Genomic DNA, 26968 nt, shown 5'->3' on the forward strand with positions numbered 1-26968 from the left:
GGCAGAGCATCTGGGACCAAATTCTGTCTACCTGCCCATGGACAGTAGCAAAACCATCATCTGCCATTTGTAAATTCTGCTGAGGTAATCTGCCACAGAGAGAGAGGACCATTTCATCAGCTTTATGATCAGAGAGCATATTGAAACACAGGCCATTTATACTTAGAGAAAAACGTTTCTATTCAGATAAAACAGTTTGAGCTGGAAAACATTCTGAAAGCTAATGATAGAAAATCATCATTTCTCTTTTTCTTTTATCTCCAAGAAAAACTACAAAGAGCCCATATTTAGTTCCAGGCCATTATTTATAAAAGAAACTTTTCTCATCACTTATGAAGTTTGGTAAGAACTGACTCTCCCAGCTAAAGAGAAAATTACTGAAGAAAAATAGAAAGCACAAAAAAAACCTCGAACTCTAAACTGGTAATAGGAAGAATTATATTCTATACATCCAAATATTAGCAAGACATCCAGAATTAAAAATAAAGAGAGAAACAGAGAAAACAAGAGCTTTCTTATAAGGAGACATAGTGAGCAAAACAACCACCTTGCATTTTGAATGTTCTGGATACAATGATCTAACTACAAAGACATAAAGCTAGAGAATTTAAGATCAGTTTTTGACATGTTTGTTCTAACAATAAGGAGAAAAGACTGAGAAATTCAACCAATATGCCGATAAAGTGTAAACCTGCAACTGCACCTATTTCATCATTTTCAAGAAAAATCTCTCAGCAATGTAAATAACATTAGTATTTTTACTTTTTTTTCCCATTATGCATTGCTGAATTTTAAGAAAAGTAATACATCCCAAAGTGCAGGGTCTCTAGTGTTTCTCACTGGTATTGTGGAGAAAAGAATGGCCCCGTTGTTACAGAAGATCTACACAGACTTTTATAGTTATGAACATAAGCATAATTTGAAGAGCTAATATAAAACATTAGCAAGATTACATATGGACAGTAATACTTTTATTACACAAACTATTCTTGAACTTAGTTGGACAATAACTGTTTTCAGAAGTAAAAGCTGGCTACAGTTCAAGCCTTTCAGTCATGGCTAATATTGATCTGATGAGTTATATTTAATCAAGAAAATCTATGATCAAAGAACAACTGGACTTCACTTCCCATTGCCACATAACAGTACCTGAATGGTAGTAAGGAGGATTTGAAAACAGAGAGAAAGTTATTTAATCATTAACCTCAACAAGGACAAGCACATGAATTTTGATTTGCTCATTCAGGACTTTTTGAGCAAAATACTGGACACAAAATTTTGAAGGCTTTATCCAAGGCACTTTGCCCTTTCTACAGTCTAGTTTTGGAGCAAATCCCAGGAACACAAAACAGATCTTTACACCACTCTAGAGAACAGAACCAAGGACTTGCTGTCACCACCACAAAAAGCCCCAACCTGGATTTCTGTGGGTTGCTGCCTGTATGCAGGATCCACATCCCCATAATCTCCATCTCTGGTAATGAAACCATACTACAATGGTTTTGCCTAGCCTGGCATCCCACTGATAGTAGGTTGAGAAAGAGCAGTCATTCCTCTATAGAATTTTTCCCAGTGGACACAAGCAATGGTCCTCCTGCCAGAGGCTCTAAAATTAATTTTGGATTAAAAGATGTTGGCAACATTTGTCATCACTTGTCAAAATAAACTTGTGGGAAATTTACCCTTTTTATATACTAGCTTTTGTCATCACCACATAAGAAGTGCAGATGAATACAGAATATGCAAAACAACCAGCCATGGAAGGCATTTTTGCTGAAATATTCACAATGACAGTAAAGCGATAGCAGAAAATTATGTACAGGAGCAAGATCAAAGATGTAATGTGGAAATATTTTCTAATACTATAAAAGAATAAAGAGAAAAGTTTTTCAGGATACAAACTGTGTTATGAACACTGATCAAGTGATTAGGTAATCCTCATTATTTAATATCATTTAAATAATGTGAAAACATTTACTGCTACCCCATTGTTCAGGCGTGACGTGTTTGATTACAAACCAATCTAACCATTGGCAAGAAAAAAAGAGATAAAGGCAATACTGCTATTACAAACCAACACTGTGTCCTTTTCCCTTGTCAGTATCGTTGTTAACATCCTACTTGTAAAATTCAAGTCATGAAGGAGGAGGCAGTAAATCAGCCAAGAAGAATGCCAATCACATCTTTCTGTTTGGGTGTTACAGACAGTCATGCATTACCCAGATAGTTATAAAAGCCTGCTGTACAATCATAATTAGGAAAATAACAACAGCAACAACAACAAATAAGCTGCACATACTTTCAAAATAACAAACTTTATAGTAGGTATTTTGTTCTAAAATATATCTGATGCAGATTTTTGGATTTTTTTTTTTTTAAGCTCTATTTCATATTTATTAGATCTGGCTTGGAATTTTTATCATTAAAACTCATATCAGGATTTCCTTTTCATTTTGTTGAGCTGACCCAGTATGTTTCACTTTGAAAGGTTTGAACAAAGCAGTCAGTCTTCTTTCCATTACTGCACTCCCATACAAAACTGTGGACAGAGACCACATATTTTCTAATGATTCAGAGCTCTTGATGACTACTGAGTTTGAAAGGACACACGGATTTCCCTCTGATCTTTATGCCTGATAATGTTTTTATTCAAATGTATATCAAATAAAGTTGGAAGCAGAATATAAGGAATGAAGTAGAAAATGAAGAATAATTCATCCCCAGACACCCACAATATGAATGTCCATAGCTGACATGAGCTACTACATTGAGTCATCTCAATTTTCAAAGACACCACTGCTAAAACAGACACAGTGGACAGCTGAACTATGGTTCCCACATTGCCCTGGGACTGACCAGCAGAGCTCACTGGTTTTATTTTTTAAAGCAGTTCAATAAATTAAACCAAACATTACCATTTTAGGAATGTCTACCATGACATTTTCAGGAATACTGTGGAGGAAAAAAGCAGTGTTTGTATTCAGCCTAACCTAAAAAGAGCAGTGTACCCACTTGAATTTCCCATGATAATGCTAGAACAGTTGCATTAGATCAATTTCCTTTGCAGAAAGATCTTTCAAACCAGTGGGAGAGAATTCCAGCTCTACTGAATAAGTACAAAATTAATAAAACCTTTGAAATTCTCACTCACTGAACAAAATTATTTTGTTCTACATGTAAACAAGATAGGTCTTCAAAGTGCACATCCATTCAAGGAACTCTGTTTTATATCACAATTTTATTCACTTGTTATGAATTATCACAACATTAATGTACTGCAGATAATCTACTCGGTATATTTGAAAATCCATTTATTTTCACTTATTGATATGCATGTGTTACACTTGTATATAATACAGTATTTTCAGTGTTGGTTTAAGAACAAAGGAACAAATAAAACGATATTGAGAAGCATGATGCAGACTTTCGACCAAAGACAGTTCAGATTTTACAAAACACCACATTAATACTTTGCACTGTCCCAGTCTTTTTAAGATGCTACCTTCCATCCTGAATTAGCACATCATCCATTAGCACAAATCCATTCATTACTAATCCATCCTAAAATACCGAGATACCTAATTGCTGCTACAGTTTATCCTAATTAAATTTCAATCAGAAAAGAATATTTTTCCCTGCCAACATTTTTTATTATTTCTCAGCAGAATGATAGAAGATATTTCTCAATTTTATTCCCAACAATCATTTATTTTGTTTAAGATCTCCTGTGCAGTAACACAACAGAGGTAATGAAATGGTTTTGGAGCAGCCGGGGATAGCGTGACAGGCAGATCCCTCCAAGGTATGCAACCATCATGGAACTTTATATATAACTACCTTGCCATGTCAATAGCTTGTAATGAAAAAATCATTTCCATCTTTTTTTCAGAGAGCTTGGTAACCACACAGGACTTCTAAATAAGCTTCATCCTATATATTTTTTGCCTATCATTAAGTGTGTGTGCTTATCATTTAATGCACCAAAGCATACAGTCAGAACTCTCTCACTCTCAGTTAGCATGCTTATGTAGTGTCATTAAAAGGAATTGCCAAATTTTTGTTGTATCAATATTACAGATGGCACAATATACACTAAATGAAGTATAAAATTATACATTCTGTGATAACTTAGAAAAAAGTTCATAGATGCTTAAGGCCTTTAAATATGGAGGTTTTTTCATGTAACAGCACAGCACAAGGTTCAAAAAATTGCTACTGAAATAGAAAATTAAATAAAGAAAATGTGATTTTGGCACAGATTAGGTTTGAATTTGAGGACAGTAAGCAAGCAAAATACTCATGAACCCTATATCTAGGAGGGCACTAGGACATTTTTCCTTTATAGCAATCAGTCTGAGCAGACATCTACATAAGCATCCAACAGTACTTAGTTTCAAGCAAGAGATTTTATTTTTCACTGAAAAGAGAAAAATTCTGAATGATTACCACCCAATTTCATAATTGAAAAACTCATTTACATCCCTGCCTACATTTATAAAAATGGATGAAACACTTTCCTTGACTGCTTACCATGAATTTCAGTGATTTAAAGGTTGGGAAAGTAAAGTGCAGGAACACTTGCCTCCTTCAAAGTAAATTGAAATATATATCTTAAAGGTATAAAATGCTTTATAATGGAAGTGGTAATTGAGTTTTGACCACTACTTTTTTTAACTGCCAAATAGCTGCAGTAGTTGGTTAGCCTTAGGGAAACATGTCAACCCGACTATACATTCTAATATGACTGATGTATTCAGATAACTATTACTTGTCAACAATAATTATTAACAATGGGTATATATTTCCATTCCTATAACAAAAGCAACTTCAAGATGTTGAAATATGTACCCTTTAGAGCTCCAAGATTAGATTACAAATAAAAATGTCTAAAATTGTGCCATGCCAGAGGACAATTTCTGCAATGGAAATTTAATTAAAGCAGTGTGCAGTCCCACCAGCAATCGGAATGTGGACCAGGGATCATTTTAGTGGGGAGGAACCAATACATTTTGGAGAGTGACTTCATCAGGATGAAATGCCACCAGTCTGGAAAGAAGAATCCGAATGATTGCTGATTTTCTGCACCTTTCAAAAACCATCTCTTGAGATTACAGCTGCAAATTCCTCTGCAAGTGCAATTTTACAAGTGTACACAGTTCACTCAGTTGAAATCTTTGTGACACAGAAGTTCAAAATAACTCTTCAGTAGTTTTGATCTCAAGGCTGTTGTTGATTACAAACCAGGTTCTCATTGAAACAATTGATTCTGAAGGCTACACCCCAGCAGTACAAAATTTCACTTCAAGGATTGCCTGGAGAAATGAAATTCCTATGTGTTGTATTTAACGTTATCAGCCTTGAGACCGACTTGATTTGTCTTTAGCTATCGGGTTACCTGCAAAGAAAAAAGAAAATCAGAAAATCAAAACTGTACATAGAGAATCTACTTCTGAAGTCCTGGAAACTGAAGCTGAAATATAAGTCCTCTGTCCAGAAAAGCTGTTTCAATTGTTTATAAATGAATAATTCCCATTGGTAGTGGATGGGGACACTCCCCAAGTTACACTGGGTTATTAAGTGCTTTGTTGGAATTTTATCTCAAAAGGAGACACTCAAATGTGACCATTCTTAAAAATATAATTTAAAAAAACTGAAGGTCACAAAGAACATTGGGTTTAAGGAAACTTTCCATGTTTTGTTCATCCTTTTCAGTGTTAGAATTTCTGAACGGTAAAAACAATCCCTTTAAAATGCTAACCATCAGGTTCTGGAGACGTATTCATCTATTCTTTGCATGCCACTTGAAAATGCAATGTTCTGTTAAGTGCTAAATATATTCTAGCAAGCAAAAACCACTTAGTGGTGAAAAAGGACAAAAGCCATGCATACATAAACAAAAGCTATATCTTTCCTGTTATTTGCAAGGTATAAAATAATTCAAGAAGTTCACTTAGAGTGATATCACCCAACATAACGGGAAATGAGTGAAAGAGAAGGATCATCTAGAAAGAGCAGCAGGCAAAGCATTTCACATTAATTGGACTTTCCTTGTGTCTAACTCAGTTTTCACATATTAAAAGAAAAAACGTCCATCATAGAAACGTAATTTTGAGGAATATTTCTGCTGTGTCAGTGGATACAATTAATGATCACGTAACATTTTAATATCCAATTGTGTCAGGGGACAACATCCCAACTCATGATGAACAACCTAATTGGATTGGTCACAATAACACCTTATGACAGACATCAAGGGGCATATGCTCTTCATTTTGATCTCAGAGAAAAGGGTCATGCTCTGTAATGATGAAACATTCTTTTGCCTTCAGCAAAACTGTTTGCACACAGCTCTCATCAGCTCTGCAGAGCACAAACATAGAGCAGAATATTAAGAAGACTGTTCTAGGAGTTCATTACTTCAGTTTGCCTTCACTAAGTTGTTTCTAGGAACAGCAATTAGGAAGGCAATAATAAAATTGTGCTCTGTGGGTCTTATAACACCAAAGATTTATTTATTACACTTTTAGTTCTTGATGTTGTAAACTGCTTCATATGACCCTTTCTGCAATGGAAGATTGCATGAAACAATAACGGAGAATTAATTTAAAAGTCAGGCAACATGTTTCTATACCCTGCAACAAAGCTCAAAATGCTGACACATCAACTAATTGGTTTTGTTTGTTTATTTGTGTGTGTTTGTTATTGTAACAAGCTGGAATTCTACTCATGGACCCAAATGCCACTGGGATGCATACTGTAATATATACATCTTCTGATCCTATCTGAAGGTGTAATTATATTAGCTTCACTTGATACATAAACATATAAAAAAAACTGTGGTAAATCATCTGATGCAAAACACACTGAAAACAGATAAAAAGGAATGAGACTCCTAAAGGGGTCAAGTAGATACAGGGCCAAAGTATCTTACATTTCTGTATCACAGAGTATACCAGAACCAAAGAAGAACCAGAGGAAGGTTTCATCAGAGACGCAACTGAAAAGGCACAGTCACGTGAACTCATCTGAATTCCTCTTCTGCCCACATCCACAGAGAGTAAGTCTTTGTTACTGAAAAGAGAGGACATAAGCTCTCCTTTTAGAGATGAAGTTGACCATGAGCCAACAATATGCCCTTGTGGCAAAGAATGCTAATGGTATCCTGGTATGCATCAAGCAAAGTCAATAGAATCATAGGATCATTTGAGTTGGAAGGGATCCTAAAAGGTCATCCTGTCCTACTCTTCTGCAATGAATGACCTACAGCTAGAACACCTTGCTCAGAGCTCCATCCAGCCTGATCTTGAGTGTCTCCAGGGATGAAGAATCCACCACCTATCTGGGCAACCTGCCTCACTACCCTTATCATAAATACTTCTTCCTTATATGCAGCCTAATCTTCCTTTTAGTTTGAAGCCCCTTGTCATATCACAAGGGATCTTGATTACAAGTCTTTCCCTTTCATTTCTATAGCTTCCCTTAAGGTATCGAAATGTCTATTTCCCACATCTAGCTGTACAACTGTGTGGTGAGAATATCCCTGTACAATCAACATGCACTGTTACATACAGTGAGTAAAGAAAAATGACTGATAGCCATTCAAATCCTTGCTTTATATCGGTGTCCAGCAATACACAAATGTCATGTTGCTTATACAGTCTACATAGGAGGTCAGGTTTCATAATCCAAGTTTTTACAGCTACATCATTGCAGTTTTTACCTCCTCTCCTTTGCCAGAATTTTTATTATTCTACCTGCTGTACGTTTTTTTTTTCCCCTTAATGTACAGATCACACACTGCTACTCCAAGTAACACGCATAGTTGTTCATATTTTCCTCTATGTAGGAAGGTAATACTTGTTATGAGCAAGCACACACCAGCTATTAACATTAATGGAAATTATATATCCATACACATTAGGGAGAGAACAGACCTCTCAGATGTTAAAGGCAATTTCATAAAGAAGCAGGGAAATTTTAGCTAATATGTAGTGATGTTATTTCCAGAAATGCCTAATCTGGGACAAAATAAAAGCTGTAGGATTTGAGTAGCTGTGAAACAAGATATTGTGCCAATGGTCTTTTTAACAAAACAGGAACTGAGAACACCGTGTGTCTGATCTCTAAAATCCTAAGAGAACAGTAACACACTGAATGGGTGCAAGTCAAGACTAATCAATTTTTCAGTGAATAATTAATATGCATGAAAATTAACTTTGCTGCTGCTTAACAACACAAATGAAAAAAGTACATAGAACCTTAAGCGTCATAGGTATTGATTTGAATTAATTTGTTCATTCTTGGGACATAATTACTCCCTTTATGCTAATATATTTTTCACACGGTTATTATGTCATAAATACAATACATTAGTCTCTCTTCACTTTCTTGTACTAAATGTGCAATTAAAGTATAATTACTCTGCCGTTGCAGACTTTTTAATTTAAATTAGTGAGTGGCTGCTGTAAGTTGGCTGTAATTGTATGTGAACTCATTTTATTTTAAAACAATAATAAAAAATTAAATATATCTGAAGTTTTCCACATTTCTTCTGCTAATGTTCCTACAAGATTCAGTCCTTGGGTAAAACATTTTTTCCAGTGTGATCCAGAGTGAGCCAGAACTGAGGAGATCTCAAGGGCAGCACATTAGAAAAGCGATCAGTTCAAGAGATTTTCTGGTCAGCTTCTGGTCAGTGCTACCACAAACATGATAACTGTTCTCACTTGTGAAATTCCCACAGCTGATGAATACAGCAGATAACATGTTCTATTCTGTCAGAATAGGTTTCTGATTAAAAAAAAAAAGTCTGTCACTTTTACGCAAGATGTTCTCCTGCCTTAGAAGAGGAAGGAGAAAATTAAAGACTATAGGATGAAAAGCATGGCCGAGTGAATGTTCTCTATGTAAGAAAGCAGTTTTAATAACTGTCATAAACCTAAGCATCAAAGTTACAGAGTGTCAATAAGGCACAGCACAATTCTTCTGTTTTTTCAGAGAAATTAATATATTGAATACATCCTAATTTCATAACAGTTTATACACACAAATGAGGTATAAATGCAATCATTAACTAATTAGTAATGTTTTCAGAAAATAGATAATATAAGATAAATTGAAGTCAGTGTGTGGTGGAACATTTCATACGGCAAATTTTTACATTACTAATTATTTGACTGTCAGATCTATCTTTTTTGTTCCATGTTTATCATATCTCATACATAAAATCCATATTCAAAACAAAATAATGAGTTAGTAAATTTAGCACTTGAAACTTAGGAACTTCCATTCGGTGGGCACCCTTCCAAGAAGGACACTCAGTTCTGGTTTTTACCCAAAGAATTCATATAAATATGAGAGTCAGGAAGAATTTAATACTTAATATTTTATTGCCACCAAGTTTTGTTTCCTCTTCAATCATAATTTGTCCATCAACTATATTGCATAGGATTATGTGTATGGCCACAGAATGAATGCTGTCTGAGCATACTGAAAAATCATCAAGCTATCTTTACTTTTTTCAGATACGTAAGGCAGAGAAAGGGAATTACATATTTTTAATAGTCAATAGTTCACCCTGTGCTAAGTGGAATTGCATTAGACAAGAAAAGCCTTCTTGGCACCCCTACATTCTTCTGCATAATTTTAAAAGCCTGTAGAAAAATGTTGTGGGGGTTTCTTAAAAAATAAAAAGACTCTCAGAAACATATTTAATAGACAACAGGAGACAAGCTAAGCACAGGGAGTGTCACAAGAATCCCTTAAATTCTTGAACAAAAAGACACATTACAAAAATCCCTAGCTATGAATTGTCCTCAGAAACATGTCTTGGAGACAAGATAGAAATCTTGTACCAATATAGTCCTTATTTGCATGCAGTACAATTTTGCATCCTTACTTTTACATTCTTTCTCATACTGAACATAAACAAAGCACACCTACACACACACGCACACACACACACAAAATTAATAAAGCAGTCAATGAAGTAGTCTTTTAGTAAACCTTACCTAAAATAGGATAGGTTTTAAGAAAGTTATTTCAGTTATATTTTTTCATGAAAAAAAAAAAAAAATCAACCTATTTTGGTAGTGAAAGCTTAATATGGACATTACAATGAAAAATGGAATTGCCCATATAACCAGAATCAAATATCTGTCTTTTTTTTTTTTTTTTTTTTCTCTTATGTGCCCTGCATAACAAGGTCCAAGCTGGAAATAAATATTTTGAACAGATGGAAGTTCATTATTTCCTGGAACTCCAAAATTCATACAGCATGTTTGTTATGCACTGTTATTCATACATGGCTTGTTAAAGCAAGTGACATTTTGCATTGCCACTTGTGCATTTTTGTTGATGAAATATTCCATACTTGCAACATACTACCTTGCATCTGTGATACTTCAAATTACTTATCAGATCTTAATAGAGGACAAGCTGACAATTTCCTCAGAACATGAGAATCCTGTATTTTATTTTCTACATTAAGGAACAGACAAAGGACAGACAAAGAGAGTGGTTAAGGATATGTTTGCAATAGGGTATCCATATTTGTGTGCACTTAATAGTAGATAGGTGTAGATTTATGTGTCCATAATAGATAACCAATTTATGAGGGAGAAATCATTTCAAAAGTTTGAGAAAGGTTGAAGTGATTCATTTGTACTTCAGAAGTATGCTTAATAGAGTAACTGCAAAAGAGAACTAAGAGTTGGGAAACAGGCTGCTATTTCGTGACAGTAGACTGTTACTTGACTTGAGCTAATGACACAAGACAATATTAGAGTTATTTCTGGGCAGCTGTGAAAACAGCTATTTAATTATAGCTATACCAATTAATTTACCTTCAGTGAGGGTTAAGTATTGACGGATTTTTTCAAGTCCTCAATTATTTCATTCCTGGCAATAAAATTTCAGCCATACCTGTCTCTTGATATCAAAACTCAAGAGTATTAATTTCTTCTCTTCACTATACTTTAGAGAATGCAATATAAAATGTGTTTCTAAACATGTTCACAAGCATGCAGCAAAGCAATTTAGAATTCTAGATCCTCAGGTATGTCCTTCGGCAAACAACTCTAGCTCATTTCATTAATTAAACAGAACATTTCCCAATACATTTAAATGGCTCCAAAGTTTCCGATGTCATTCATTAGTACTAGATTTGAAAGCTCTTAATACTTTTATGCTTTTATTGCACTGTGACTAAACAGAATTGTATTTGTGAACATTCTGGTACTTTAGACTGTTCATTAGAATGAAAATAACATTGAAAAGTCATTTCACACCGTGCTGTTTAAGTATACTTTTGTATTTCATGTTTTCTCACTACTCTTAATGATTTTGGCAGGAAATTTTAGCTGTTAAATATGCAGATCTAGAGAAGCATTGTTAAACACTGTAAGGAAAACTAAAAGGGCTTTCACATGTAAATTGAGCTTTCCATTTGCCCCATATATACTAATCATATGCCAAGTGAACTTAAAGCTAGAACTAGAAAAATAGAAGACAAATACTTTAGAGCATGGCATACATTTCTGAAAACAGGAGAGTTTTAAGATTAAACAGACAAATTCTATTATATTTAAGGAATATGGCACAAATACCCCTTTCCCAACTTGCTCTGAATTGTAAGTAATTGAGTATGATACCAAGCTTTCAACAATGAAACATCTATCTGCATGTACCAAGATGTATGTCTTTTTAAACAGTGCTTTCATGCTTTCCTACAATGATAACACAAATATATTAACTGGATCTCTCTTTGAAAGGGGAGTGAGAGAAGAAAGATGTTTAAAGGCTTTTAGAAGCACCTGATTGATGCACTGAAGCTGCTTAGCAACACAGGGCAGAGTCTCTTGAACCACCCTCCTGGAGTCTTGCACAAATAAGCCAGGATTCCTGTGTATCTGCAGCAAACTAAATAACTACAATGAAGAATAAGGTACAACAGTTCCTGTTAATACTATGTAAACCTGTATTTGTACACACCTGCTGCTCTGTGAGTAATAAACCAGGGCTGGAACACATTTTCTGGAGTGGTTTGACTCTTTATTCCTCAACGAACGTTCTGGCCCTTCCTTAGAATCCGACCATGACTAGGATTCATCACAACTAGTGCTCCAACGTGGAGCCAGATTATTTAGTATGTGTGGAAAAATCATAAATTGTCATCAGGCACAGCAGAAACCTCCTTTCTCTACTTCTCCATTCGGACTTGAAGAGTTTTACACGTTTGCCTAAGAAACAAACACATGTCAAGTACTACACTGTTACGGAATTACTTACAGAAAACAAAACTGGGATAGATAGAATTTTCTTTAACTTACAGGTAAAAGTGAAGAACAACAGGAGGAAACATATTTCAGAACCAAAGTAAATTCTCTTAGCAAAGGAGCATGGTCTCAAAAAATAACCTGAACAATAACAGCAATTTCAAAGGAAAAGGTTCAAATATACTCAAATTCAGACTTCGTGATTTGTCTAGAAAACCAAACAGAAGTGGATAAGTAGCATTTGCTCTCATTTCTGCACGTATGTCAGTATTCTATTATTAAACAGTAATTGAAAGAATTGAATAGAATTGAACTTTGATACAAATAAGAGGCATGTGACCAGAATACATTTCCTTCTAAATGAAAGACTTGAGTGTTTTCTTAACGTTAAAAAATACATTAAATACATTAAAAAAAAAAAACACAAAACAAAAGAAAAAGAACTCAACTGCATCAAGTTTGACAAAAATGTGCATTCAGAGGAGAACTCTACTTACAGTCTCTTCTATGGCTAGTAGGCTACAGGAAACACCATAAAATAACATCAAAACACGCTGTTTAATTCAGGCACCTATTTCCTTATCTTTTGAGATTTTTGAGATAAGTTTTTGGATTTGCTGATAAATTCTGACTGCTTCTAAAAAGGGTTTCACAGCACCTCAAAAGACCAACTTATTTTCTTTAAATAATGCTTACGAAAGATAATTATCTTCCTTTTTTTCTTTTTCTATTAGACCTTTTAACATAAATGTCCTACTGCAGATTATTAGAAACGTCTATTACAAGATAAAACTCATAAGTCGGATGGTCCCTTGATTTAATAAAATAACTACACATTTCAAATATTATCAGAGAAATAAATGTGGCTCTGGATTCACATTCACTTGAATTTGGTATTTTACAAAATAAATGTAATTGATATAATGCACTGGGACAATTATCATAGTATATAACTGATGAAGACATTTGAGTTATGTCAAAGATAAATATAATTCATTACTTTTTCAAATGTATTTTGTTGTTAATCTCTTCCAAAAGACAATGTCACTACAATGCCCGTAACTAAACTTTCTCAGTGATTCTGTAATTCAGCAGAGAAATCAAGTTTATGTTAGACTGTTAAAACTTCACGAAATTTTTCATTTACAGACAAAAGTTTTGTATTGAGAGAAGACTTAAACATAAACCTTATTTTACTTTCTGTAACAGATAATAACTGTAGTAATTCAGACAAGGATAAATCCTCTTGTGGTTTTTGGAGGTGATCACAACTCCACAGTGGGACTGCAGCATGATGACATAAAAGACTGCAAGACAATTAATTAAAAAAATGTAATTTTCTTCTGTTTTACACCATCTAATAGTCACAAAAGGAAGACAAAAATAACCTCAGTCCTTTTTACAACAAGTCAATCTGAAGGATTATAGAGTCATACTACCCTGCTAACTCTGAGAAAGTAAAGGGAAAAGCAGAGTCCTTTTGTCTTTCATTCAAACTTACAGCACTAATCTAAATAACCTACTATTATTCTTGATTGGAAAGTGAAACCTCTACCAACGAGCTACGAGTCCAATATGCTAACAAAACAAAAAGGAAGTCATTATTTTAAACTAGGTTGAGTTTTTAAATTACCTATTAGCTAAAATGGATTTTCACCTTCTGATATATTTTTCCAGAAACTGTCTAAGATTGAACTTCAAATTATCCCTAGTAATGTGTTATCCCCAGGTGTGTTATTTTTCTAGGGATTCTGAATGAAGAATAACAAGCCATTTGGATGAAATCAAAATAGAAACATAAATTATTTCCTTACCTGTAATTTTATCTCCTCTATGAGGGTACCTGCTGCTTTGTTAGTGCAGTACTGATGTGTTTTCTACCTTTGTCCCAAGCTCCAGATTCCTTTGGTGATTTTCCCCCACTTGCTTACCAGCTTCCACTGCTGGCATTTTGAGGTAGTGCACTCACATTTGGCTCCACGAATACTGCCACAGCTGAGGGAATATAAGACAACTAAAAAACAAGTTAGAATACAGGAGAGCAATATCCAGGCAGGAAAAAAAAAATGTTTAAAAACAACGAATCAGTCAGCAACTTGAAATACTTTGATCATTTTCCTCTTTCTTTCCATCAATTTAGAGTCTCCAAATAAAGAAAAGACTTTCCCGTGTGCAGAGAAAATTAAGGCAAAGTAGTGAGTGCTGACAGAGGAGTGAGCATCCATTTAGAGAATATAAAATTATTTTAAGGGAATCTAATTTTAACGTTCTCCAGTCTGAGTACCCATCACACTATCACTCTAATACAAATAAGAAACAGAAGAAAGGTGGCAGATTTAGAAGATTACAGAAAAATCCCTTTCACCCTTTGTCAGCTCTTAATAGAAGCAAGAAAAGGGAAGAATGAAGAGCTTTTCACCGAAAAGCTGTCATAGATGAACAATTAGGATGATTTCTCACTGCCTAGGGAAAAATACATAAAGCCTGGTTCACTAGGAAGTAGTCAGGGTCACAGTTCCTCATTCCTGACTAGCTGTTGGTCTTGGTTATTAGAGAAAAAGAATGAAAAAGAGAAATCAGTACTTCCAATTTAAATTTTAAAAAAATATATACAGAACAGAGAGCAAATTCACCATCTGTGCTTGAAGGAGCATGCAGATGACTAAGTTTCCCTGTGATCTTCTTGAACATCTGACATGTATGATCACAACTTCCTGTGACATTCTTGGAAGCATACACGTTGATATTAATTCCAGAAAAATTCTTTGATGGTCCTCATCAGCATTTTCTCCAAACTTGTGATAAACTTGAAATACCTCCTTGCTTGAGTATTATGGATATTTCCAGGTAAAAGATACAACTTCCTGTAACTTCTGCGTTCTGGGGATTACCTTAATGCTGTTTTTTGGACTTCATAGTGCACAGAAAATTTGAAGTAATGAAGAAAAGGCCAAAAGGTTCTGAAGGTTGTAGCCTTCATATTTCAGGAATGTAAGTAACAATTATGTGATTTAATGTCAAGAAAGAGAAAAAGGACTATCGCATGGAAATCTCTTGAATGACTCTCAAAAAGAAATTGGCTTTGCCAGCAATCAGCTTCAAAACTGACAAGCTGCATTCTAGGAGAAAGTTTATTCTTCCTTTTTTGTAGATAATGTTGAACAATAACTATTGGCAACTGGAATTAGAATTATGCCTTGAAGACAATAAATTTGCTACGCTGTTCTTTTCCAAGATCACTCCAAAAAGATTGCAAGGAGGTACAACAGAGGGATCTCAAGATTCTAGAATAGCTACTGTACATTTGACTAGATTGGTAACAGCACAAGAAAAGTTAACTTCTTTGGTCTTCTTTTGGCAGGGTTATGTCCCTAAGCCACAAAGCTCAAATTCAAGATGAAAGAAAAAGCTGCTGTTCTGTCTAGCATTGGTGAGATATTTTCTGGTATTCTCAAACTTGAACACATATAAATTTTGGACAGTTTAAAATACATTAAAATTCTTGAATCTTCCATTCCATTCACAGGCTAAATAGAAACAATCCATTGTTCACTTGATATGGTACCCATCTTTATAAACTGGAGACACCCTAGTGTTCACTTCTGGTTTTAGAGACTTTACCAAGATAATGCTACAGATCACATTAGGCAAAGAAGTCATGCTGAAATTGATATTTTGCAGCTTTGCTCAAAATCTTCACTTCAGAGCTCGATGGTATTTCTCACTGCAGATATAGAAGGCGATGAATGGTAGTCCTTAGGGCTGAAAGATCTGAGAACGAATCATCTGTACGTGCTAATAAAGGAGCAGAAGAAAGCTCAAAATGTACTTTTAGAACATACAAAAACCTTTGCAGACTTTTCTCAGTAACAGTAGTATTTTGCCCAAGACGAACCAAGTCTTCCTCAGGGTGAAAAAGGAATAAATTATAAGCCATGAAAATATAAATAATTTTGAAAATCTTACAGAAATAAATTTAATGTTCATCCTCTTATTATTTTTTTTTTTTAATTCAGTCCTAGAGATCAGTCTCTCATTTAATCTTGCCTGAAACACATATTTTTTTTTTTTCTGTCTAAATACTCTTTGGATAGGAATGGACTGTTTTCATTATTCTAATTAGGATTCCAACTGATTTGAGAGTTTTTCACTGGTCACACCAGTGACTGTATGAATGCTTTGTATGACTGACTTTGTCTAACTGTTTTTTATTTTCTATTCATTTTTTTCTCTGCCACTAGAAGGCAAAAAAAGCAGAGCTAAAACAGAGCAGAACATCTGAGGTTTTCTATACAGACCTAATGAATAAGAAAATACCTCAAGAAAACTATGAACTTTGGGAGAACTGAAAGTAATACCTTTTAGAAAAGTGGGGTACATTTTCCCACACCCTTACATCATTTCTGTGGCTGAACAGTTTGTGAAGCTTGTGCAAAACAGAGGCAAGAGTTCTGCATGCAGCATTGGGTAATGAGAGCTTTCAGAATACTCCAGTCCTTCTGAATGAAATTCAGTCTTTCTGACTTTCAGAAATGATCCAAAGCACTCACAGACCACAAAAGAGGGTGTGACAATCAAGAAACACTAGTTTTTGAGCATACCAACATTACTCACGTGATGCTGGCATTTGAATGTCATCTCCCTATATTCGTAAGGTACTGCAAACTGACAAAGGTTTCCCATTGCTAAAGCTAAATAAGACTGCTAGATATTCAAAGATTCTATCTTACATAGCTCTGAAAAGGCACAGATGCTGTAAATGAGAGAAAAAACATCTTTGGTTTCAGTGTTATGCCTTTTCCACTTTGTAGAGCAGTGGAGAAAACCAGTAATTTACATATGGCCTTCGGAAGTCATTCTTATTTTTCATTATAGAGGCAGAAAATTATTCTTCAGACATGAGTTTAGTATCTCAAATATGCCAGCAAGAGAAAAACTGAGGAGAAAAAATAATAATTAAAAAAATCACAAGCGGAAGTGGAATCTTTTGGGACAAAGGCAGAAAACCTCTCAGCAGGACTGATGGAGTGAAGGATTCCCAGGTGGAAGAAAGCAATACTTGCAAAAAATAACCAATTAGTTAATTAATGACATGCAGTTGAATGCATTTATGCTTTTCTTTAACAATGACAGAAATATTTGTCTTTGATTTTAGAGTAATTCCATCAATTTTAAAGTTTTGTAAAGGCTAAAATAATGCTGTGCAATGGATGCTACCTGCAGTTTTGCCAAAAAGAAAACTATCCCCTCATAAAAATGTATAAACCGTAATATATATTACTAACACTTTATGAGTGTGGAAAAGGGTTTGCAGAAGATTTCATTTCTCATGATTTGTGCAGAGAACCTGCTCATAAAAATAATTGGAATAACACCTCAGAACAGCTACAGACAAGACCTAAGGCAGTCCCAAGTAGTACCAGGCACAGAAAAAAAGAATCAAGGCAAATTTTCAAAACTTCTAGGCAATTAAATTCTGATAATTAAAAAAAAATAATAGAAATACCACTCAGATTTTCATATATTTTCTTAAAGTAACACATTAACAAGCTCTTCCTGTTCAGAAGAACTATACGTACGAATATTGCCTTTATCCATTCTCTTTCGGTGTCCTGTTTTGCGACAGAAAATTTCTTGGGTTGAATATTTGGACTATCTTGACCTGCCCAAGTTTTACTGTCATTCGATGACTTTGCTTATAACATTTCAGACTTCAGATACAAAACACTTTCATTACATAATTTCATACAAAACATTTTTAACATCCCTATTTTTATGTGTCTATTTCATTGCTTTCTGGAATGCACTGGATTCATTTTTTCCATCATATCTCAATAGAGTTTGGGTGGATCACTTGTTCCACCTTGTAATCAGGTCAAGAAGTCCATCTGTATTTGTAGTGTAGAAAAGGTAAGTAGGAAATGGAAGAACAAGTTAAGACCAAGTTGGAAACCAGGTCTAGTATGTGACATCACACAGCAATGAACTGCTAACTTTTTTTTAAAATATTGGTCTATAATAGTATTCTATTCTACTAATTCTATTCTGTTCTACTAATTTTATATCCTTACTCTTATGGGTTTTGTAGTTAGTTCTGTAATTAACTTGGATTCATGCAATTAGAGTCACATGCCTGTGAAAAAGCTCTGTACTGAACTATTAGATCTGCTTCAAATAATTAGCACAGCCTGTGAACTATCTCTGTTATGCATTCCTATGTCAAAACCTCCACACATGCTCTAAGTGCCCTTTTTCGCTACCTTAATTCTCTTCTTCTTCTAACACCTAATCACCGTAGCTTGTGTCTCGTGTCTTGTTTTTTGTTTTTATTTGTTTTTAATACACATTTGTCTTTAGGAAAAAAACTATGACTTGTCTAGATTTTTGTGATCTATAAATGGCTGTAACCAAGCAGTGAGCCTAAACTCACGTCAAATGTATACTTGTAACAGGAACCTTTCCATAGGATAGAACAAGGCCTGCCAGCTTCATGTTTAAGACATAAATTTGGTATTCTGCAGATATTTTTAAGAGATTCGGTGAATTATTTAGCCTTGAAAACTGGTGATTCATTCAAACCTTTTGGAAAGCTACACTTGGGAAACTCTAATGTGTGCTGGCCAGAGATGTTAAATATTTTCCTCAAAATTTCCACGTGTCCAAAAAAGATTACTGTTTGGGCAACCTACAAAAAAATACTGATCATCAATATGAATGAGTTGGGACAGTGGATCAAAACAATAATCACTAATGCAAAAAGTTAACATGACCCTAGAAAATGTTACCTTATTTCCATTCCCAGCTCATTTGTTCCCTGAAACTTGTGTGCATTTTTTAAGAAAATGTAGACATACCATTTATTGCTATTTTAATGACAGATTAGATACACTGGGTCTCTGAGCTAGCAATGAGAAACATGCTGAGACAGCTGCAAATTTCTGCTAGTGACAGATTAGCCAAAGGCACAGAAAGAGATACCATAGCAACAAAGAGCCAGCCGCAAGTGCAATCACTCTTTTCCATAGCTAATATTTTGCTACAGTCTGTGCACTTGTATTGTAATCACATCCTTTTTATGAACCACAAAATATAGCTCATCACTGTACCCCATACATATTGTTCCTATAAATCTTCACCCAAAATTCAAGTAGAAGGTGAGGAGTCTATAGACAGAAACTTTCAAGTGAGGCAGGGGGATAGAGAAGTTTTACAGCAAGGTAGTCTTTTAATTTGATTCCTTAAATAACATTTGAAGAAGCACTTCCTATAATTATTTACTACTGACACTTGGGAAATCATTCAAGTTTCACAGTGGTCAAAGCAAAAGGTGAACTGCTTCACGTGATGGAGGTTAGCACTAGATTTACTCTGAAAAAATGTCACACAAAAAATGCACTGCCTTATTAGTATAGAATGACTGCAGAGATACCTCCAGTCTATTGTAAAAAGCCTAAAATTCCCTCTACACACAGTGTTCATGAATTTCAGATTTTTTTCAACTTACATACCAACACCAGTACTGCTTTGAAAATTTTGGAGGAAGGAAGAGGAATAAAGACATGAGAGAAGAGATAACTACAATGGCAATATTTCTTTCCAACTTCAGGAAAACAACAACAACAAGTTATACTTTCATTTTTTTTCTGTCTGTTGCTGCTTAAAGAGACAGTGCATCAGCTGCTGATACAGAGGAGCAGAAATTAACAGCTAACACAGCTGCACTGCTGATGTCAGACTGTTTCCAGAAAAACGTTCTTTTCTTCTCTTATCCAAGGACAGATTTTAGTTCTCATTTTTTGTATTGTCTTACTCCCCTGTTGGTTACGACAGTAGCTGAATCACTGTTAATGCTGCCATCTGATATTTCAGGTTTCTTAGTAAATACCATCCTGCCTTCAGCCTTCCTCCAACTGCCCATTGCAAAGCATAACTGTGTAAAGGTACCTAATGGAAGCTCTTTCGTTCCTTGGGCTGAAAGCTTTATGAACAGCACACTTTATAATCTGAAACATAAATAAAATTGTTGCTTCTCCTATCAGCAGCTGTAATTAATTTAGAAACAATATAGTATCTTCAAGTGAGAAAGAGGAGATGGGGTAAAAATATAAGCAATATTTATAGATAGCAGCAGAACTGCATTGATTCAGAGTAGTGTAATACACACGCTGAACACCATTTGTAGCAGTTGGTATGTTTGGACAGTATCCTTCTCTGCTTCCAATGATGTTATTAAATTTTTAGTTTGTTTTAAATTCGAGATGTCATAATGCAAAATTAGATTAAACGGAATATTACAAATATCTGACTTCAGACTCTCTCCGGCATTGTTTGAAATGCAGATGAACACTCTCAATATGGATTTCCCTCCAATCTGGCAATATTTCTGTTTGTTCCCTTTTTTTTTTCTTTTTTCTTTTTTTTTTTTTTTCCATTAGTCGTCTATCTCTGGTATTGGTTTGGAAAGCAGATTTCGATTTGGAATGTAGATAAATGGACTCAGTATGGATTTGTTCCTGGTCACGTACAATTTCTCTCTTATTTCTCTCTGTTCCTTATATATATATATTTACAGTACTCTATTTCTAATATTGGGTTGGCATATAGCTACATAGTAATATATTAACTATTGATTTCTTTCTCTTCTGGAGTGTGCTTTTACCCACATATTAAAAATAATGGCTTGTTTTCGGAGTGACAATTGCGGTTCCTTCTGCCTCTCATAAAAGTGTGGGTGTAAAGCTATTCCAGAAGTTAGATGCTCATTTCCAAAAGATGGCCTTTTATGACCTGTGTGAAAGTACTCTTTGCACTTGCTCATAGGAAAATATTACTTTGTTCACTTTCACCTTCTAGAGATTTTCAAAGGTTAATAAGAAATACCTGCTATGCAATGCACCTGATCATTTTGGTTCATTTATATTATTATTATTATAACAACAAGGCTGTCCTAAAAGGACATGCACTGGTTACTAATTTCTGATGAATAATAGATACTGGGCATGATGCTCATCACAGTATGATTCACTTATTCGGCACACAGCTGAGTATCTTCAGAACGTTTTAAAAGCTTCTCTCACACTGTATTACACTTGACAGCGGTCAAAACCCAAAGCTTCCCAAACTGACAGGGAATTTAGGATTTTTTTAGATCAGCTTCCTACTGAAGACCACATCAAAGAAAGCCTCCTAGACAGCATCTTCTTATTCAACACTAAACATCTGAATGTTAGGCACTAAGTTAATCATCAAAGCTTTCCTTCGGAATTATTAGGGAGACATAAGCACCTTCTAAAGATAATTAATCTGACCTATCTTAGGACAAAACAGATTGTTCTCTGGAAGTGGGCAGCTGTCTCTGATACTAATAAGATTGACTGGATCTTAGGATAGACAGTCCTGTTCTAAACAAATACCAGTGAATTCCAGTATGAATGGTTTAACCAGAGCTTTGTATTAAATTGTACCTTATTCCACTAGCAGCTCTACTAACACTAAGTAGAAGTTCAAGGACAAGGTATTGTTTTGTATGAAAAATACAAACATATATTTTTACATATCTTCATAAAATACCAGCCCACCTTATCTGAACAGATTTACAGACTGTGCTGAACTGCAGCCCAGGGGCACTTCCCCATTCTTGAGCAGAAGAGTAACTTCTTAACATATCACAGCTTTGGGATCTGAAGGGAAGCCTCAAGATGCACCACATGTTTTCCTGCACTCCAGGTTCTTTAGAAAAAACATCTGGGTTTATGGTTTTCCCAAGAGCCAAGCCTTGCTCCAAGCTTGTCTGAGGGTTGATGCTTGGGGAACCAGGATGCCCAGGAAGCATTGCAGGTTGCATTTTCACACAAGTCACATGTAACTTCTGGTGCTTCTACTTGAAGTAAGCCTGTATTATAAAGACAACGTACAACAAGCTGTTCTTAAAAATATAAGTAAAGCCTAGCATCTGGATTTGCCTTTGAAAAACCACTGCCCAGAGATCTCCAGTGTGAAAGACGTGCACCTCGTATTGGTGACAAATAGGAAACAGGATTTTTCAGCTTAGATGATCTTACCTGACTGCACAATTTTGCTATCCCATCTTTGTAAGGGGCTCCTTCATTTCTTAAAGTTTGCACTTTTTTTAACGTCATTGTCAATTTCATTCATAACACTACTACTTTGGGGATTCAAGTGATGAGAAAATTCTCATTTTAAATGGGCATTTTTGTTCGTTTGTTTCACAACATGGAAAAGAAACACATCAAGAGAATGTATTGAATGAAGATAATTATTTTAGAAAAAAGTTGGGAGAAAAAAAACGATTATTTCAAAAGCAAAAATACTTCAGATTTTTCCCCTTTTCTACAACTTTCGTCATCGCATAAGGTGAATATCTTGGCAAAAATTGTGTGTTTATTTTGCAAAGCCTTGAGACTAACCATAAAGAATTCATTTACTTCCTTCCCCAAAGTTTCTCAGTCTGAAGGAAAATGCCAGAATGTCCCTGGCAAATCTCAGTTATGCACATAAGCACTTCGTAATTCAAATTAATGAGTTTCTGAACATCTTCTTGTGTTGCAGTATAATGTTCAGGAACACAAACATGTATTTTTCTACATGAAATTGTTAGCTAAATTGACATTCCCTCTTCTCTCCTTCCCCTCCTGCAGGCTCCATAGGCCCAAAATAGTCAATTCTAAGCCAAAATGAGTTTACTCAGTATTCACTTTAGTCACAAACGTGCTCCAGAATTCATTGCTTTCCATGAATAACTCCTAACATCTGCATCTTCCACTAGTATGTAGAGAAATTAGGAATACAGTTTAATCTTTCCATAATAGCTGATATTGCATAACTAAGGTAAATAATTGCTATCTGACTTTTCTTAACATTTGAATTCTCAGAACCATAGAACTGATACTACTTCTAATCTTCTATTGGTTTGTAAATTTATCAGATCCGTATTTATCTAAATAAAAAGCAAAACCTCAAGTAGAGCAGATATTTAAAAATAAATTAATTTTCTTTCATTATTCACATAATTCGCTTTTTGCTTAAATTTTTGCTTAACATAAGTATCAAGAATTTGGCATCGTCACTCTTTACAGTGATACAATCAAATGTGGACAAGAAAAATACCTTCTTCCTATTACTGCTTTAATTTCTACTGTAATACTTAATTATTAAGAGCTTGTGGAAATCTAGGTGCTGCTTTTAAATAATGGTATTCTGTAGCTGAGAAGACAGTACTTCAGCACTTAATTGGGTTACTTCTTATGCTCATGAAGGAGGCAAACGAACAGAAGATGTTTGGAGATGAATATAGACCTCAAACTTTCTTAGACCCCTTCAGGAAAGCCTTCACAATGCTTTACAGCAGTACACTTCAATCGCCTCGGCTCTTCAGTTCTTTCATTTCTTTATGCTTTTACATTATACGTGATAATCATATATGGGTTATTTCATTTAACAATCAGAATAATATTATTCAAGTCTTCTTAATATTGGCTCTTTGAAGAATTCTTTATTTTCCTTTAAAAAAAGTTTTGAGTCATTTAGAATTTTTCCTGTTATTTACAGACTTGGGGGAGCACAAAGAGGAACTACAGAAAAAATTATATTCACTACAAATTAGGGAAAAATACTTGCTTTTGATAATAGGCTACTCTTACTTCAGTCAATTGCATTCTTAATAGCAATATATATTTTTCTGGGCATCAGAATGATATCCGTTAAAATCCCAGCCTCTTGTGCCCAGAAAGACAGAAAATTTCAATTCCCTATCATCTCTTCTCAATGAGTGAGACCAAGTCTCAGTCAGTAATCTGAATTCAAATTCAGAAATTTGAATTCAAATTTGGGAATGTCTCAAAACAGTATTGCACGTTTCGAAAATGAAGAAACACATAGTATCTGGGCAAACTGGAAGGCAGAGAAAATAGCAGGGGATTTAAGGGAATCAGGTTTTTTTCCTTTTAGTAGCTGCAGGTTATGATGGCCACTGAACTGAGTCAGTGTGTCTAATAGGTGACTTTTTCATAGTATCACTTCTGAGGAACCATGAAGTGAGTCATGAGGACTGCCACTATCCTTGGAGGACAAGAAAAGGCCAACTCCTGCAAAGAGGCAGACCTGTGAGTCTGCAGCAGAGGCAAGAGTCCTTCCAGACAAGAGCCTTGGGCTTCTATGAATTCCTAAGGGCAGGCATAATTTCATAACCTTGACAAAAGAACTTTTGACAAAACGTGAAGAAATATCCTCAAAGAGGTTCCTACTGATGTCTTCCCATTTTGTGATCATTTTTATTTTTTTCTACAGGATGGTAATCCAGAGCCACACTTTTACTTATATGCTTGTCAAACACATTAAATATAAAATTGCATGCATTCTTGAGCGCTAGTAGTATCATATACAATGCAGCAGTAACAAGGACCAATTTCAAAACATACACACACTTCTTTTCCTACTTCTATCGTCATTATTACATTTTTTCTAGATCCCTTCCGTTGAATTACACATGCACCCACCTTTCATATTCATATAACCAGATATGCATTAGCAGGTACTTAGGTTACTAGGTTAGGCGGGCAGGATTCAAGAATGGTTAGCTTCAGAATATATACATTTGACAGAGGAATTGGGAGAAGAGTACATCAAACATTGAGGAAGTATCCCTCCTTCAAAGAATGGCAAAATGGCAAAAAACTTAGGTATACAAAAACTGAGACATGCAGATCTCCCTGTGGAATAAAATATAATTCAGCCAGACAAATCTACGTTTCAGTACAATCAAGGCATTCAGAAATTTAGTGCCTACATGGGGAAGATTTTATTTAAATGGCTTAAACACTCAGATACACCTATGTTAACAATGTACTGGCCTGACACCACAAACAATTATTAGAAACCTACAAGCAAAACAGTGATCAGGTATGGATGGGGGAACGAAAAGGTGAAGGTGTTCTTGCACATATACATTCATATGTGACTTCAGGGAGCATCTGAAATGTTTTATGTGGATATAGAACTGTTGATCCTGTAGAGACACAGTTCTGGATTTTGAGGAAGTTTGAGAACTTCCTGCTTAGCTGAAGGATTTGTTACTCTTGTGTTTGTAGGCACTAAAAACTGAGATGACAGAAGGCTTACTCTGTTTTCAGGCATTGTATATAACGAATGTTAGATTTGTGTCAAGTGGAGAAAAGGAATTTACTGAAACTGAAAAATTTGTACTCAATCGGTCACACAAGACAGAAAGAACCAGAAGATCCTCTTTTAATTGCATATCAAATGCTTACCATGCCCAGCAGTTTGTATGTCAAAACCTGGTAATGCCATGTTACTGGTTAAAATGTACTCATTTGCTATCCTGTAAACAAAGAACTTAGCAGTGTATAGATTTTGTTTCAGAAAGAAATACATGTCAGATTGTAACATGTAATCATTACCAGTAACTGAAAAAGGTGTCAACTCTATCATCTCCACTGCTCACCTGAGATGGTCTGGCACACTGCTTACCATGATCAAGCAACTGCTATGTATGCTGAGACAAGTGTGCAGGACGGTGACGTCCATTCCCAGTATGAGTCTCTTCCCACACTTCTTTGCTCTTCTCAGCTGATGTCTTCCATGTGTACCCAATTTCCTGTGCACGTTTTTTTACCTGTTTGTAGCATGTAAGGTTGGTTTCATACCTACCCTAGTCGTTTTCACTTTATTCCCAGAGGAACAGCTCCATCCCTTACGATCTGGAAGAACTTTACATTCCTCCCCTTCAAGACATGGTTGCATGTGGCACCACCATTTCTGCTCCACTATTGAAGCTGCAAGAGAAGAAAACAACTACATTTGCATGTTCTTGAAATGGACATTTTAATATGTCATTATATTGCATCACTTCTTTTGTTTTCCATGAAAATGTTGGAAATATATTAACCAACATTTACTCTATGATTTGCAGCCAGCTCATAATCTTCACAAGAAATGAAGCCTTAATTTGCACAAGGTGCTACACACTTCAAAGACAATCTTTGCTGCTTTTTTTTTTTTCTAATTTACTGCAGTTCAGAAAGTAATTTCATAGCATTCCTTTCTAACTCTCATTTTCTCTTGCTCAGCCAGATTTCAAAGTTTTAAGCAGTCTCTTCTTTTGAGTTAGTATATTTTGCCTGATCTGCTCTACACTCTAGCACAGGCTGATTAAATATATTTCCTAAAGATGACATATTTACAGTTTCTCTGACAGCCAACAACATATCAACAGTAAAGGGATCATGGAAAGGGTGAATCTATTCTGCTCCTCTTTCAGAGAAATAGAAGTGAAAAATAAGCTAGTATATTCCCAATTAAAACATATAAATCAATGCCAGATTTGTTAAATAAAACACTAATACCATACAGTGAACAGAAAAAATACTGTTGGTCTACGGAGACTTTTCAAAAATAGCCAGAATTGTGTTCTCTTTGTTTGCTTGTTTAATGCTTTATGATGAAGATAAATATACAAATGTAAGACTGTAGCATATGAAAATGACATGCTCTTGTAGAGTTTGTGTAAACACTTTTAATTAAGTGAACTCCATACACTGTTGGGGGCCCTCTGTTGGTTAGGTCAAATTTAGCTTCTCAAGAGGTCTCCTTCACTAGCATCTAATAATTTCATTTAGCATTTCCACAGAGTAACAACAAATAATTCACTTTTCCCA

General features: G+C 35.0%; 1 protein-coding gene across 9 annotated transcripts in view; it reads right to left on the bottom strand.

The window, feature by feature from the left end:
• Positions 1-3290: 3290 nt before the first annotated feature.
• The window catches only part of TAFA2 (TAFA chemokine like family member 2), a 180720-nt gene continuing 157042 nt past the window's right edge, over positions 3291-26968 (bottom strand). For 2 of the 9 annotated variants that reach the window (XM_048948086.1, XM_048948100.1), the window contains exons 4-5: positions 25962-26086; positions 12350-14289 (exon numbers count right to left, since the gene is read on the bottom strand). In XM_048948086.1, the coding sequence (XP_048804043.1) occupies positions 14203-14289; positions 25962-26086 (212 nt within the window). In that variant the 3' untranslated portion in view covers positions 12350-14202. Of the gene's footprint in view, positions 5396-11991; positions 12240-12349; positions 14290-25961; positions 26087-26968 lie in introns of those variants that run through there. The other 7 variants (XR_007377617.1, XR_007377616.1, XR_007377621.1 and 4 more) reach the window with 7 other exon arrangements.

This window comes from Lagopus muta, chromosome 1 (genome assembly GCF_023343835.1).
Source record: "Lagopus muta isolate bLagMut1 chromosome 1, bLagMut1 primary, whole genome shotgun sequence".
Classification (NCBI taxonomy): domain Eukaryota; kingdom Metazoa; phylum Chordata; class Aves; order Galliformes; family Phasianidae; genus Lagopus; species Lagopus muta.